The sequence below is a fragment of the Carcharhinus amblyrhynchos genome, chromosome 7 (assembly GCF_965287045.1).
Source record: "Carcharhinus amblyrhynchos chromosome 7, sCarAmb.v2.hapA, whole genome shotgun sequence".
Classification (NCBI taxonomy): Eukaryota; Metazoa; Chordata; class Chondrichthyes; order Carcharhiniformes; family Carcharhinidae; genus Carcharhinus; species Carcharhinus amblyrhynchos.
In genome coordinates this window covers 53100335-53118130 of record NC_137330.1, presented here as the reverse complement: position 1 = coordinate 53118130, position 17796 = coordinate 53100335, and the positions used below count along the sequence as shown (strand labels likewise).

The window sequence follows — 17796 nt, the reverse complement described above, 5'->3', positions numbered from 1 at the left end:
GAAGAGGTAAACCTCGAAAGCTTGTGAGTTTACTATCAAATAAATTGGTTGGACTTAAACCTGGTGTTGTCAGACTTCCTACTGTGTAGGTTTACTCACAGTGTTGTTAGAGGGATTTCCAGGATTCTGACCCAGCAAAAATGCAGGAATGCAATACTGTTCCAAGTCACAAGGGTATGTGGCTTAGAGGGGAACTTTTCAGCGGCAGTGTTCCCATATATCTGCTGCTCTGGTTCTTCCTGACGATAGAGGTCACGAGTTGAGAAAGTGCTGTCAAAGAAACCTTTGTGAGTTGCTGCAGGGCATCTTGTAGATGATACACACTGCTACCACAGTGCATCAATGGTTGATTAGACACCAAAGTGATTGCTTTGTCCTGGATGGTGTTGCGCTTCTTGAGTGCTGTTGGAGCTGTGCTATGCAGGCAAGTGAAAATCACACTTGTGCCTTGTAGATGGTAGACAGGTTTTGGGACTTGGGTGATTTACTTGCCACAGAATTCCTAGTCTCTGACCTGCTTTTGCAGCCACAATGTCTATATGACTGGTCCAGTCCGTTTTCTAATCAATGGTAACACCCAAATGTTGATAGTGGGGGGGTTGAGTGATGGTAATGCCATTGAGTATCAAGGGCAGATAATTGGATTCTCCCTTGCTACAGACAGTCATTCCCTGGCACTTGTTACTTGCTATTTATCAGCCCAAGCTGCATGTTGTCCAGGTCTTGCTGCATGCAGACATGGACTGTTACAGTATCTTTGGAATCGCGAATGGCTTTGAACCTTGTGCAATGAATCATGGCAGATGAATTTGAGTATAAGATGGATCAACGCCATTTTTTTATTTTGATAAAAGTGTCCTATTATAAATTCATATTGTTACGTACTGATATTTTAAATATAGTTTACATTGTTTTAAATACATATTCCACAATTTAAGCTCTATGCTACTAAACAGGCTTCTTTAAATGATTATAAATCAAGTATCTTAAACATCAGATATGGCCAACATGTTAACAGACACTTACAAAACGACGCTCATTTGGTCGCTTGATATTCATTGTGTTGTTCATACAGTCTGGAAGGATCACAGCCATCACTTCTCCAGTATTGTCTCCTGAGACACAGGTATTCAACCAATCAGAGCCAGAAATACTCTGCAAGCAAAAAATAACAACAGGTTCTTTAAGAAATAAACAATGTACAAAATCTAAAGAGAACTGTTGGGAATTTTGTTTTCCTGAATGAGGAGAAATATTTCAAAAGCATAGGTGTTTTTAGACATTTTTAAGACCGTGCACATCTTGTATCAGATGCTGTGAATAGCAGAGACGTATGACAGATTATCAAGTGTATTATATTAATAAGTCAAATGGAAGACCACACTCAGTAGGGATAAATATAGGTTCAGCACCCAATAACGCAGCTTTATTTTCCAATCTGTGGCATTTACAACTTCAATCATGATGTTTCTTGGAGACAGAAATTTGATGGCGGGACAGCGGGGTGGGGAAAGTATTTCTGAGCAACTTCTCAGAATAGCTAATTGCCTAGCTAGAGAAGTAACAGGTAAGGCAGAGAGAAAAAAGGGATAACATTAGAAAATTGTGGGCAGGAGCAGGAAATCCTTTCTTAAAAATGCTAAACATATTTTAAAATATTGGAAAATACTGGAGACATAAATTGCTATTGGGTAAATGACTTTTCAGCATACATTAAAGCAGTAACTGCACTTCAGAAAAAGTGCATTGTTGGCATAAAGCATACTGGGACATCTAGAGATCATGGAAGGCATTATATGCAATTATTTGGTTTCCTTATTTTCACTGCAAAATTTACTTAAAATCCTTGCTTGCATGGCAATTTCAGAGATTTGTGAAATTGGTTAAGACACACCAAATCACTTGCCTTAACGACAGATGTATCAGTGCTCACTAAAGTCAGGTCTGAATTCGAATCATAGAATCCTTACAATGCAGGAGAAGGCCATTTGGCCCATCAGGTCTGCAATGACACTCCAACAGAGCACCTTACTCAGACTCTATCCCCATAACCCCGCATATTTATCACTCTAACCTACACACCTTGAGGCACTAAGGGGCAATTGCGCATGACCAATCCACCTAACCGGCACATCTTTGGACTGTGGGAAACACCATTTTTTGATTTGCCTTTGCAGGTGTGAAATACTACACCCGTTCATCATTAATGACTTTTAATAGGGCAATTACAAAGCAAAAGTAAATTTGTTCACACCTCAGGTTCACTAGATTGATTCCAGAGATGAAGGGTTTGTCGTATGAAAAGAGGTTGAGCAGTTTAGGCCTATACTCTCTGGAATTTAGAAGAATGAGAGGAGATCTGATTGAGATACGTAAGATGATAAAAGGTATTGACAAAGTAAACATAGAGCAGATACTTCCTCGTGTCGGACAGTCTAGAACAAGAGGTTGTACTTTTAGGATAAGAGTTGCCAGGTTTAAAACAGAGATGAGGAGAAATTACTTCTCTAAAAGGGTTGTGAGTCTGTGGAACTCACCATCCCAGAGTGCGGTGGATGCCAGGACATTGAGTAAATTTGAATAGATGGGCACATTCGTAATTAATAATGTGTCAAAGGGTTATGAAGAATGGGTAGGAAAGTGGAGCTGAGGCTGAGACAAGGTCAGTCATGATCCTATTGAATGGTGGAGCAGGCTCAAGGGGTTGAATTACCTACTCCCGCACCTAATCTTAGGTTCTTATGTTCTTTGTACACACTTTTCTCTAAAACAAACAATTCTACGCTACCAAGAAAAAAATCTCCCCTGCTTTCTTCTGTCTCTTCAACTGTGCATCTGTTCTATTCACTTCAACTACTCGCTCAAGTACAAAGTTCCACATATCATCATTCTCTTGGTAAATAAATTTCTTCTGAATTTTTGATTAAATTTTTTGATGACTATCTTATGTTGATCATCTCTAGTTTTCTCTGCTCTTTAAGTGGAAAATTTCTATGTTTACTATATGAAAATCTTTCATAATATGAAAAACCTCTTTTAGGTCATCCTGGAACCTCCCCTTTTCAGGAGCCTCTTCATATACCTAACTGGTATACACCCCTACATTTTGTTATCATCCATGTAAATCTTTTTTAACATCTTCCCAGTATTTTAATACCTTATGAGATGAAGACCAAAATAGTCTCAGCAAGGTTCAATACGTTTAGCATTATCTTTAGAATTGAAAAGTAGTCTACTGTATGTTTTTTTAATGGCCTTGTTAAGCTGGGTTGCTACATTTAATGACTTGTGTATTCGTACTCCCAGAGTCATTGCTCCTGTATCCCATTTAGATATACTTTTCTTAACTGACCATAAAACTATAAATAAACCTACCCAGACTGTTCCTGCTCTTGGAGCGGCAAAATATGGCTTAAATCCAAGAAAACCAGCATCCACGTAGTGAATTCCACTGAGTCCAAACCTGTAAAAGAAACAATTCTTAAGTCTGGTGTTAATAATATGAACATATGAATAATATAAACATATGTCATCTCAACAAATAAATTGGCCCATGATTCCAGGAAGTTAATGACAAACAAACTAACTTTTGTGATCACTTTGCCTGTCTTCAGATCATAATTTTGGTCCGATCAGATTTTCTAATTTCCCAAAAGTTGACAGTACACTTTAAATGTTATGCACATTTATACATGCATTAAGAAATGTGATACATTTTTTCAAAACCCTTTTCCCTTTTCAATCTAGCCAAATTAACTCATCAAAATGCAGCAGGTCAACAAATGATAGATGGGAATGAAGAGTTCCAACAGTATCTTCAATTTCGGGTTGAGTCAGATAGCTTATTCATAATTAGAATGACTAATCCTTTAAATTTCTACACTTAATATATGCAACATAAATTGCTGTCTGAGGATTGTAATCCAACATAAAAGGTTCTGAAAATGATCATTTCTGAGCTCATCCAGGCCGTAAATCATGTGCTGTATCAGGTCACTTAACCATTTAACACAGCTAAACAACAACTTCCACTTATACAGGGTAATTCACATACTAAAATATTCTAAAGTGCTTTACAGTCATAAAAAAAGTTTAACAATGAGTCACATGCGGGGATATTAAGGCAAATGATCAAAGCACAATCAAGAGGTAAGGTTCAAAGAGGTAAGATTTAAGGAGCATCTTAATGGAAGAAAGAGAGGTTTTATTTATTCTTTGAATAAATGGGACCTGGGCGTTGCTGGCTAGGCCAGCATTTGTTGCCTATCCGTAATTTGAAAGTGAGCCACCTTCTTGAACCTCTGCAGTCCATGCTGTTATGAAGGGAGTTTCAGAATTTAAACCCTGTGACAGTAAAGCGATATTGTTCCAACTCAGGACTATGTGTGGCTTGTCCCATGCACCTTCTGGCCTTGTCCTTCTAGGTGGTAGAGGTCACAGGTTTGGGAAGAGCTGTTAAAGGAGTGAGTTGTGGTGCAGTGCATCTTGTAGATAGTATACATTATTGCCACTGTGCATTGGAGGCGGATGGAATGAATGGTTAATGTACAAATTAGGAGCAGGTGTAGGCTGCTTGGGCCTCAAGCCTGCTCCACCTTTCAATAAGATCCTGGCTCATCTGACTGTAACCTCAACTCCACATTCCCAATACTCTCAATAACCTCTCATCCCATTGTTTATCAAGTACCTATCAAGCTCTCCCTTAAAAATATTCAGAGACTCTGCTTTTGAGGAAGAGAATGCCAAAGATTCATTATCTTCGGAGAGAAAAAATTAAGGTGGTGGCTGAAGTGGAGCCAAAGGGATTGCTTTGTCTTGAGTGGTGTTGAGCTTCGGGTATTGTTGGAGCTGCACTCACCCAGGCATGTGGAGAGTATTCCATAATACTCCTGACTTGTAACTTGTAGATGGTGGGTAGGCTTTGGGAAGTCAGATGGTGAGTTACTCATCACAGAATTTCCAGCCTCTGACTTCTTCTTGAAGCCACAGTATGTATATGGCTGGTCCAGTAAGTTTAGAGTTAATGGTAACCTCCAAGATGCTGTTAACTGGGGATTCAGTGATGGCATCGCCATTGAATGTCAAGGGGAGATGGTTGGATTCTCTCTTGTTAAAAACGGTCATCATCTGGCATGTGTGGCACAAATGGAACTTGTCACGTGCCAGCTCAAACCTGAATGTTGTTCAGGTTTTGCTGCAAATTGACACGGACTGCTTCAGCATCTGAGGAGTTGTGAATGGTGCTGCACACTATGCAATCATCAGCGAACATCCCAACATCTGACCTTATGATGGAGGGAAGGTACTTGATGAAGTAGCTTAAGATGATTTAAGATTCATAAAATAACGTCACACATTTAATGTTACATATCTTGGCCCAAAATGTTTGTGAAACTTACGCAGCATAGCAATTTTCCTGTGCCACCATAACGCCGCACCAGGGAAGCAACCAAGCAACTTCAGTGTTCAAGTATCGCTTGATTTCATTGACTGGTTGGTATGTTCTCCTGAGGTCCCAGAACTTGATTTTCCTGTCAGGGCTAGCTGTCACTAAAAAGTTGCTATTAACAGACAATTTGAGAGAAAATAAATAAAATTAACAAGATCTTAAAATACAAGATACAAATTACATATTGATACTTTAGTATTTGTGTCACTTGTAATTAATTTCATTACTAATGAACAAAACTGTAATCTAGAATAATTTATGTTAATCTTAATTTCATACTAGATTACTTTATTGATACACCAATTGTGCATTATGCTGGTTGGCAATTAACACTGCATTTCCGAACTAATTTAAAAATTTGACAGTGTGCCTTCATTTCACATACAACATTTCAACATATAGGGAAAAAATTTCTTGAAGTCGGCTTTATATTACATAAAATTTAAGAACTTCCATCAACAAATCCCCAATTCAGTGTTTTAAAAACTGTTTACAAAATAAAGTTAATTCCATATAAATCTTTGGTTAAGATGATAATTGCATTCTGTTTATTGCAAAGTAGAAAACTTCTGAGAAGGCAAACAATACAAAACAATACTATTTTTATAATGCGAACATTATAAAAATAGGAAAATTATCATTCTATAGATGACAACATACAAGCTTCAGGCTCTGATGGTGTTTCTAAACCTTTCAAGCTCCACTGTTACAGTTTTTGAACATTTAAATCCCTTACTGCAAATATTCTGTAATTCCTGTGATAAGTGCTGAACACTGCCTTGCTGTAAATTACGGAAATGTTTTAAGACTTTTTCTTAAATGACTTACAGAAATGCATTTTAAATATGTGCTATCCTCTGGGAAAAGTGAGTTGTAGACATCAATTCCTTTTAGAGGTTAGTGTTCATGAACATGAAATGCAGGCATCACCACCCCTCACCCCACCAAGCAACTCTCACTGCTGCGTCTGAGCAACAACTTTCCAGTCAGAGATCTGTTAATGTGTGAATATGTTCCTCAAACTGTTTTCAATTCTCTGGTTTCAACATCACATTCAGATCACTGGTGTGGGCAAGATAGATTTCGTGCAAGAATCATGAAGATCACAGTTAAGGAACAAAAAAAAGTATTTACAAATCAAACTACTTTGACATTTTAGTTTTCATAAACAATTTAAAGAGTGGTGCAACAGAACCGCTGGTATCTACCGATTTACATCTGCTTTTGTGAAAATGTTATTCAGCTATTTTAGTCTGAATTATATAAAAAAAAAATCAGAACATAAAGTGTACATCCCATGCTTATTCTGATGCATAACCAAAAAGGTACAGGACATGTTGTTTCTCTCCATAAAGAACACTAGCTTACCTATGGACAATTAAAGTTGGGCTCAGCTATGGAAACTGCAATTTACTGGGAACATAAAGAAAATGGGAGGATCGACTATAACACTCAACATCTTCTTTGTTCAGAATACTGCAAATTCAACAGTTTTACATTTTTAGGTCAGTAAATATAAAAGAGATGAGAATCAATTAAATCCATTACTTTAGCATAAAAAAAATTAAATATTGAAGAACTGAAAGTAAAACATGCAAAACTGGATTCTTTACTCCAGATATGAATATTATCAACTAATCGAGATAAAGAACAATGAACTAAAAATTGATGAATGTTAGTTTTTGAAATACAATGCTTAAATTTCTGCACTAAAATGATATATTTTTCACAGACAATGCACTATATTATATGTAGAACAGCAGGAGAAATGTCACTCATTTGCAGAACTGTGGAAAAATCATGATCTTTGCAAGTTAGTATTAAAATTATAGTATAAAATATAATTTACTAAAATGATATGGTAAGATGCCACGTTGTCAGATTACCATGCATCTTAAGCCTCTTTCTGGTAATAATGTGAAGCAATTTCACAAAGCTTCACAAAAGGAAGGTAAAAGCAGAAGGTAAATTACAAGGAATGTCCTTCTGGTTATGGACTGGTAATCCAGAGGTCTGGTTTAATAATGATGTGGAGATGCCGGCTTTGAACTGGGGTAGTAAATATTCTCACAACACTAGGTTAAAGTCCAACAGGTTTATTTGGTAGCACAAACTTTCAGAGCATTGCTCCTTTTTTTGGTTTTATAATAGTTTAATATGCATGCAATAAGTGAACACATTATTTTGGACAGATCCAACATGACTTTGGATAAAGAGAAGGCTGCTTAACATAGCAAGAGTTATCTTCCCAGTGACATATACAAAAGCATCAAAAATAAAATCAAACCAATGTATTTCAAATAGTAGAGACAAATGAATTAATACATGAGGAACTCTGCTTTCTATGGAATGTCTTAGGAGAATACCATTATTATTCAGATGAGCAAAGAGTTGTGTTCACAAACAGGGCATACATAGACACAGACTCAATTTACAAGATAATGGTTGGATTGCGAGTCTTTACAGGTAATCAAGTTTTTACAGGTACAGGCAACGTGAATGGACAGAGGGTTAAGCACAGGTTAAAGAGGTGTGAATTGTCTCAAACCAGGACAGTTAGTGAGATTTTGCAAGCCCAAACAAGTCATGGGGGTTCCAGATAGTGTGATGTGAAACCAAGATCCTGGTTGAGGCCATCCTCATGTGTACGGAACTTGGCTATCAGTTTTTGCTCAGCGATTCTGCATTGTCATGTGTCATGAAGGCCACCTTGGAGACACCTGATACGCTGCAGGAAAAGATGTTCCCAGGCATGGTACATTGGCGAGACAATGCGGATGCTACGACAGAGGATGAACGAACATCGCTCGACAATCACGAGGCAGGACTGTTCCCTTCCTGTCGGGAAGCACTTCAGCAGTCAAGGACATTCAGCCTCTGAGCTTCGGGTAAGCGTTCTCCAAGGCGGCCTTCACAACACACGACAATGCAGAATCACCTAGCAAAAAGTGATAGCCAAGTTCTGCACACGAGGATGGCCTCAACTGGGATCTTGGGTACATGTCACACTATCTGTAATCCCCATGACTTGCCTGGGCTTGAAAAATCTCACTAACTATCCTGGCTTGAGACAATTCACAACTCTGACCTGTGCTTAACCCTCTCTCCACTCACATTGTCTGTACCTGTAAAGACTTGATTACCTGTAAAGACTTGCATTCCAACCTTTATCGTATAAATTGAGTCTGTGTCAATGTATGCCCTGTTTGTAAACACAACTCTTCATTTGCCTGAAGAAGGAGCAACACTCTGAAAGCTTGTGCTGCTCCTATTTCTTATGTTCTTATGTTGCCAAATAAACCTGTTGGGCTTCTTTAACCTGGTGTTGTGAGGCTTCTTACTGGTTTAATAATCCAGTGAAAATTGGTTAAAAAGTATAAGAATTTGAACACAGGGTAAAAAAAAAAATTGTGAATAAAATAAAAATGGCCATGAAACTGTTGCAGATTCTCACGAAAACCAAATGAATTCATTCATGCTCTTAACAACAACTCGCATTTATACAATACTTCTAATATCCCGAGGTGCTGCGCAAGCCACAAGAAGAAATATTAAGGTAAGTAACTTGACCAAGGGGTAGATTTAAGCAGCATTTTAAAGGAGGAAAGGTGGAGAGGTTTAGTGCATAGACAGCTGAAGGCACAGTTGTCAACTGCAGACAGTTGAAAATCAGGAATGGACAAGAGACCAGAGTTCAAAGATCTCAGTGGGTTTTAGGCTTGTGGAAATTTAAAGGGATAGAAAAGGAGTAAAGCTCAAGAGGAATTTAAAAGCAAGAATGAAAATTTCAAAAATCAAAATGTTGCTAGAATAAGAGTTAACATATGTTTGTGAACACAGGGGTGATTGGTGAATAGAACTCGACTCAAGTTAGGATATGGGCAGCAGAGGGTGGCTTGAGTTGAAATTTACAAAGGTTGCAAGGTGAGGAGGCCAATCAGGAGAACATGGAATTATCAAGTTTAGAGGTAGCAAATTAGCAGCCATGATGGGTGATATTAGCTGGTGCAAGTAGAAGCCAGGGCAATGCAATAGGTATGAGATTGGAAATTCAACGCAAGGTCAAGTAGGACAGCAAAGTCGTGAACGGTCTGATTCAGCAGTGTGTAAAGGAATGGAATCAGTGGCAAAAGGAAGAAATCTGGAAGAAATCTTGCTGTGTTAAACCAGTGTGACATTAAGCCACTAACACGGTTGCCTCTTAGCTACCCTCTGAATTGTGTAGCAAGTTATTCAAATTGCATCAAAAGACTACCAGAGGTTTGTGAAGAAGCTCTATCACAACCTTCCAATGGTAACTAAGAATGGACAATCAGTACTGACTTTGCCAGTGAGATATGCATCCTGAAAATATTTTTTTTTATAAAACTTACATTATATTTGCTTGTCATATAAAACAGCAAGATTATCAGAGACCTCAGACTCAGTTAGCTGGTGGAGCACTCTTGCCTTGATCCCCAAGACCAGAATCAGAAAACATGCTTTAGGCTCCCATTTCCATTGCAGTGCTGAGGTGTTAACTATGTATAAATTGGTTAAAACACCTGCCCACACAACTGCAACTGCTTCTCAAAAGTAACTAATTAACTGCAAAGTAGACAATTAGTATGAATTGTGTAAAGAATGTGAAGGATGGCAGATAAGTGCATATTTCCTTCTTTCTTAAAGATCATCCCACAATTATAAAATTTCTAGGTGCAAGAAAAGGAAAGTATAAAATAGTGTAGGGAGGAAAGGACAACATAAAAGTTAACAATTCTCGTAGGCCAATAAGATTTTCAATGGAAATTAGAAGGTGCAGTGATACAGGACTAATGTTCACAAACAAAGAGAATCTGACTGAATGCACATTATTAAAAATGCAGACATCAAGCAATTTTTAAAGAGGAATACCACTCTTGACAGGGTTGGGGTCATGGAAGGACAAGTGCTCTCAATATATATTCTCTTTCTGATGAATAATAATCTTGTTCACAGAAAGATAATAAAGTTATATATAACCATTCAAAAATGATAACATCATGGAATGTATGGGAAAAATGCAGTTTTTAATTCCCATCATTGGAGGTGGCAGGAGCAGTTACACAAATGACAAACAAAATTCAACAACACTAAAGAAATACTACAATAATCTAACACAAAATAGATCAACACTGCTGGTAAAATGTTTAAGGCTAATTTTCTCTTCAAACTTTCTCTACAGTGGCCACAATTCAGAGGCAGATTGTTATCACAATCTGAAAAAGTAGGATGTTATAAACTGCAGCTGTGCTGGTGAGAAACATACTTAATGAATGCTGAAGGGGAGAAAAAGGGATCAATCTGCTATTTGTTTTTTGGTGCAGACGCTGCTGTATTTGGCTCAGTAGGTGACAATTCTACCAAATGCTATTCATAAGTGTGATGCAACATATGGCAAGAAATATGATAAAATGGTTTAAAATATTGCCTCTTTTCACAGACCACCTGGAATTTGCATACTGCTATGCAAACATTGCCAATGAATTTGCTACCAGACCTACTGAGTGTTACCAATATTTTCTATTTTTATTTCGGATTTCAGACATCCGGAGAATTTTGTCTTTGCCAACTAACTTGTTTTGTTGGCTTTTGGAGCTCATTTTCAAAACTGATATTTGAAACACACAAGAATTTTTGCTTTGAACTCATTTTATATCAGGTATGTCAGCCACAAGAAATTCTAAAATTTAATTTTCTGTTGGGTATCTATTTCCTTTACACTGTACTTCACTGGGGTGTGCCAGATGCAGAATAAAACTTTCCACTCTGCTCCAACAATTTGTATTGAATTCTTATTATACTTAATCTGCCACAATGCCACAGTCTCTGCCAAGGAAATATTGTACAGCGCCTATCAAACTATTGAAGGAAAAAGGTCTTGCAAATGCATCCTGACATACTGGTGCCAGTTAGTAATATAGTGCCACTGTAACCTTAATTTGCAGTGTCAAGTCTGATGCAGCCTCAACTCTACACTGTTGAGTAGTATGCTTCCACAGGGGAGAAACAGGATGCACAAAAGCAACAGAAGGAGCAGCAATCCTTATGAGAACGTAAGAACTAGGAGCAGGAGTAGGTCATCTGGCCCCTCAAGCCTGCTTCACCATTCAATAAGATCATGGCTAATCTTTTCGTGGACTCAGCTCCACTTACCTGCCCACTCACCATAACCCTTAATTCCTTATCCATCATTACTTTTGGCTCAGAACAACTTTATGTGGATCTATCTAGTTGTTGGCCCGGAACACCAGCAAGGAAATAAATGGATTTCACAGGGTCATGTCCAGGTATATTCTGAACTTTAATTTTTACATTTTAAAAACTGAGTACAAAAGGCTACAAAAAGATAGCCACTTAAGATCACCTCATTTCTCTTCTGTATTGAAACTAATTCTGTCTCAAAATAGAACATTTCAGATTGATGTAGACATAATGCTTTTTCTTAAAACTAATTCAAAAAAGTAACTTCAAATAGGATAGGTTATTCAGATACAAAGACACTGGCTGTCTCAAACTCTTACACAGGATGTATTATTAGACTAACCATACACTCTTATTTGAAAAAAGACACTGGTCTTGAACATGGTCACATGATGAGACAGTCATGCTTTCTCAAACAAAAATTGTTGGAAAATCTCAGCATCTGTGAACAGAGAATAGAGCCAGAACGAAGGGTCATCCAGAACTTATTGGCTCTATTCTCTCTTCACAGACGTTGTTAGACCTGCTGAGATTTTCCAGCATTTTCTGTTTTTGTTTCAGATTCCAGCATCCACAGTATTCTGCTTTTATCAGTCATGCTTTCTGTTTGCTTTTAAATTAACAGCGAGATGATTTTCTATCAGAAAGCCACTGAACCACTATGGAGCTAACCGAAACCTTGAAAGTGGGAGGTGGACTCCCTGAATCTGTTCCAACTTAAGAATTCATCTAAAAACCAAAGTCCTGGATATTTGACTACAAGACACCTCTCAGCTAATGAGAATCCTCTCCTTTACAAGACCTTCACTTCAACTCTAAAACATAACACATTCAAACAGCCCTTTTATAAAAAAGTGAGACAATCATAAATTGTAGTTGTGTTGTTTTATCTTTATCAGTATTTAATCAATGATAGGATGGGTCCAGTGAGTGAGATGTTGCATTTTAAGTGTTTGGGGAAAATGTATGCGTATTTAAAAATAAACTCACAAAGCCTGCTGCTGGGTCTAATTAAATTAGGACCATCATTTGGAGGGTAATAAATCCTATACCTTTTAGACGCAAACATATTGATCATTGATAACAAAAAAGAAACACAAATTCTGTCTGTTACAGTAGGAACAGAAGTAGGCCATGTCATTTTTCAAGCTTATTCCATGATTTATTAAGATCATAGTTGATCTGCAACTTAACTGTATATATCTTTGCCCCATATCCCTTGATATTTTGGGATGATGCAGAAAAATCGATAATTTTTGTTTCGACAGGATTGAATTTGTTTTCTCATACTCTTAGTTTCCTACCTGTGGGCTTTACTCCAAACAATGGCCTTGACAGCATGATCATGTGCAACAAAGGAATGGAAAGGATAGACCTTCAAGGTTCCATCTCCTTGTTGGACTCGTAACAATAACGATGTTGTGTTCAGATTCCAGAGAGCAACTGTACCTAATGTAGAGCAATTAAAAAAAGACATGTTACACAGTCTAAAATATTAGAAGTGCAAATACTATAAGTTATTTAAAACAAAAATCCATGTGATGTTGGTGTCACTGTCTAGGTCAACATTTATCGTCCCTAATTGCCTTTCAGGAGGTGGTAGTGAGCTGCCTTCTTGAACTGCTGCAGACCATGTGTTGCTGGAACACCACAGTGCTGTTAAGGACCAGAGTTCTAGATTTTGACCCTATGATGGTGAATGAATGGCAACACAGTTCCAACTCAGGACGCTGTGTGGCTTGGAGGGGAATTTATCCATTGTTATGCATCTGTCATTCATATCGTTTTAAGTAGTAAAGGTTGTGGGTTTGGAAGGTGCTGTTGAAGGAACCTTTGTGAGTTACTGCAATGCATGTGGTAGATGGTCGTACTTGCTCCTACTGTAGGTCAGTGGTGGAGGGAATGAATGTTTATTCTGATAGATAGGGTGCCAATCAAGCAGGCTGCTTTGTTCTGGATGTGTTGAGCTTCTTGAGTGCTTTTAGGCAAGTGGGGAGCAATCCATCACACTCCTGACTTCTGCCTTGTAGATGGTAGGCAGGCTGTGGGGTGTCAGTGGGTGAGTTACTGGCCACAGGATTCCTAGCCTTTGACCTGCTCTTGTAGCCACAGTATGGCCAGCCCAGTTCAGTTTCTGGTCAATCGTAACCCCCAGGATGTTAATAGTGGGGGATTCACCAATGATAATGCCATTGAATGTCATGAGATATTGGTTAGATCCTCTCTTGTTGGAAATGGTCATTGCCTGGCACTTCTGTAATGCAAATGTTACATGCCATTTATCAGTCCAAGTCTGGATATTGTCGTGGTCTTGCTGCATTTGGACATGGACTGCTTCAGTGTAATGGAATACTCTATACTTGCCTGAAAGGGTGCAGTTCCAATACCATCCAGGATAAAGCAGCCTGCTTGATTGCTGCCCCTTCCAAAAACATTCAATCCCTCCAACACCGACGAAGTGGCAGTGTGTGTACCAGCTACAAGATGCAATGTAGCAACTCACCAAGGTTCCTTGGACAGCACCTTCCATAAGTTTATAGTACAACCTTAAAAGCATTTCTTTGGAAATGTTTGAGCACTGCTAGTCAGTTGACTCTATTATATTGAAGTGTTTGTTCTCAAAAACATACCTATGCAGGGTTGGGATGGTTATCAAGTTGAGATTTGGGTTGTGCAAGTTACTGGGATGGGTCTATAAGGCCAGGTTGACTTATAAAGAAAGAAGATTAAATGAAACATACAAACTTGGAACAATTAACTGGCAGAGTTGTTTTTGGATGCAGTGTGAAGCACTGACCCCTTAAAGCTAATCCAAGGATGGAGCGAAGACATTTCTCAATGATTTTATTCAAGAGATAGGTACATGATAGTTCTCTCCTTTCAGAATTACTAGCACGTAAAGATTTCCCCTCAGGTTGAATCTAAACTTGTGGGGAAACTGTCATCTCAGAGAAACTCTTTTGCTGTGATGAATATATTTTGTTCTTTTGCTGGTAGAATGCAAAAATGAGAAAACGGAAATTGGGAAAAAGTTTGCATAATTGATTCCAATACAACTTAGTAACATAGAAACATAGAAGATAGGAGCAGGAGAAAGCCATTTGGCCCTTTGAGCTGCTCCGCCATTCATTACAATCATGGCTGATCATCCAACTCAATAGTCTAATCCTGCTTCTTCCCCCGTAACCTTTGATCCCCTTCACCCGAAGTGCTATATCCAACTGCATCCTGAATATATTCAATGTTTTGGCATCAACTACTTCCTTTGGTAATGAATTCCACAGGCTTACCACTCTTTGGGTGAAGAAATGATCTATCTTGAATCCTCAGACTACGACCCCTGGTTCTGGATTCCCCCACCATTAGGAATATTCTCCCTGCATCTACCCTGTCTAGTCCTGTTAGAATTTTATAAGTCTCTATGAGATTTCCCCTCATTCGTCTGAACTCCAGCAAAAACAATCTTAATCTAGTCAATCTCTCCTCATATATCAGTCCCGCCATCCTCGGAATCAGCCTGGTAAACCTTTGCTGCACTCCCTCGACAGCAAGAACATCCTTCCTCAGAAAAGGAGACAAAAACTATACACAATACTCTAGGTGTGGCCTCACCAAGGGTGTAACTGCAACAACACATCCCTACTCCTGTACTCAAAACCTCTTGCAACGAAGGCCAACATACCATTTGCCTTTACTGCCTGCTGCACCTGCATGCTTACCTTCAAGGACTGGTGCACAAGGGCACCCAGGGTCCGCTGCACACTCTCCTCTCCCAAGTTACAGCCATTCAGGTAGAATATGCCTTCTTGTTTTTGCTTCCAAAGTGAATAACCTCGAGTTTATCCAAATTATACTGCACCTGGCATTGATTTGCCCACTCACCCATCTGTTCAGATCATTCTGAAGGATCTCTGCATCCTTGTCATAGTTCACCTTCCCACCCAACTTGGTATCATCTGCAAACTTTAAGATGTTACATTTTGTTCCCTCATCCAAATCATTAATATATATTGCGAATAGCTGGGGTCCTAACACCGATCCCTGTGGCACTCCACTAGTTATTGCCTGGCAATTTGAAAAGCACCATTAATTCCTACTCTTTGTTTCCTCTCTGCCAACCAGTTTTCTATCCATCGCAATACACTTTCCCGAATCCCATGCACTTTAATCTTGCACCATAATCTCTTGTGCGGGCCTATGTCAAAGGCTTTCTGAAAGTCCAAATACACCACATTAACTAATGGAGTTAACAAGGGTGAACCAGTCAATCTTCAATGAATGCCAACAGATTTGTCAAGCATGATTTCCCCTTCATAAACCCATGCTGACTCCGTCTGATCCTGTCACTGCTTTCTAAATGCTCTGCTATAAAGTCCTTGATAATGGATTCAAGAATTTTCCCCACTACCGATATTAAGCTTATTGGTCCATAATTCCCTGTTTCCTCTCTACCTTTTTTGAATACTGGAGTGACATTCGCTATCCTCCAATCTGCAGATACTGTTCCAGAGTCTATAGAATCTTGGAAGATGGCCACCAATGCATCCAGTATTTCTGGAGCCACCTCCTTAAGTACTCAATTCCATCAATTTTCCCAGTACCATTTCTCTACTAATATTGATCTCCCTCAGTTCTTCCTCTCACTAAATCTTGCATTCTCCAACAGTTTTGGCATTTGATTTGTGTCCTCTTTTGTGCAGACAGAACCAAAGTATACATTCAGTTGCTCAGCCATTTCTTTGTCCCCTATTATACATTTCCCCCATTTCTGTTTGTAGGGGACCTACGTTTGTCTTCACCAACCTTTCTCTTCATGTATCTATAGAAACTGTTAGCGTAAGTCTTATGTTCCCTGAAAGATTACTTTCATGCTGTATCTTTCCCTTCTTAATCATCCCTTGGTCCTTTTTCGCTGAATTCTAAACTGCTCCCAATCCTCAGACCTATTATTTCTCTTTGCCATTCTGTATGTTTCTTCCTTAGATCAGATACTCTCTCTAATTTCCTTTGTAAGCCATAGAATGGCCCTCTTACCTATTTTGCTTTTGTGCCAGATAGGAATAAACAGTTGCTGCAGTTCCCCTGTGTGTTCCTTGAATGTTTGCCATTGCCTATCCACTGTCATCCCCAAATAACTCTCCCCAGTCGATCAAAGCCAACTCACGCCTCATATCCTCATAGTTTCCTTTATTAAGATTCAGCACTCTAGTCTCTGAATCAACGACTTCAGTCTCCGTCTTGATAAATGGACAGAAGTTTAAGATAACTTATATAATCAAACTTAAAGGAAAAAAAATACAGATTTACTCAGTAAAGAGATTAACAGAATTGACAGGATATTAAAAAACAGGTCACTCACTTGAATTGAAAATTGAAAATTGAGTTGTATAAAAGAAACTTTATTGTAAAGTTATGCTCTCCCAACGAGCAGTCTTTAAGCATTTTTCCCCTTCAGGTTATATTAAATTAATGACCATAATTCATGATGAAAGAGTATTACAGTGAGAGAACAATGTAATTAACTTTTTTGGACTTGCTGTTCCACATGTTAAACAGTGCTTTCATTTAGCTTTATGGCCATAGAGACTCATTTTAAGATTTTTTTTATTCAATTGAGAATAAAAATGATTAAGGTGGTACATTAATGTATCTAAGGGATCGAGTTCTTATTCCGTTAAGTGAACTGAACTGACAACACACAAAATTGGGTCAACGTAAAGTATTTGCTTTATATCATAATGTTCTATGTTCTATGTTAGTCAATTAGTTGTGTGTATTTTCATAATACTCATGAGAAGTGATGGGATTATTGTTGTCCGCTTCAGTTTTAGTGCATTTATAGCAATAATATTTTGTACAAACAACTTTCCCAAAGGAGAAAGAGCTCTGGTAACCATTATGTCAACAAATATGCAAAAAAATCTTTTTTCCATCCCTATTTTTGGAAGATAGGAATGGCAGAGGGTGTGGAAAATCCAGTGGGAGTCCCAAAACAGGTTTCATGCTCGTAGGATTTCTTTGCTGGTTGATCCCCCTCCCCCACTGACATAACTGGATTCACACCATGCAATGACAGGAACCCAACTATGATACATTTTGGTATAATTAGCGAGCTACCCTGCTCT

General features: G+C 38.4%; 1 protein-coding gene across 1 annotated transcript in view; it reads right to left on the bottom strand.

Moving 5' to 3' along the window:
• gtf3c2 (general transcription factor IIIC, polypeptide 2, beta) overlaps window positions 1–17796 on the bottom strand; it is a 97766-nt gene that overhangs the window by 23232 nt on the left and 56738 nt on the right. Inside the window, exons 12-15 of the mRNA XM_080192313.1 lie at window positions 12976–13120; window positions 5400–5561; window positions 3376–3463; window positions 1027–1155 (exon numbers count right to left, since the gene is read on the bottom strand). Of these exons, the coding sequence (XP_080048439.1) occupies window positions 1027–1155; window positions 3376–3463; window positions 5400–5561; window positions 12976–13120 (524 nt within the window). The remainder of the gene's footprint in view (window positions 1–1026; window positions 1156–3375; window positions 3464–5399; window positions 5562–12975; window positions 13121–17796) is intronic.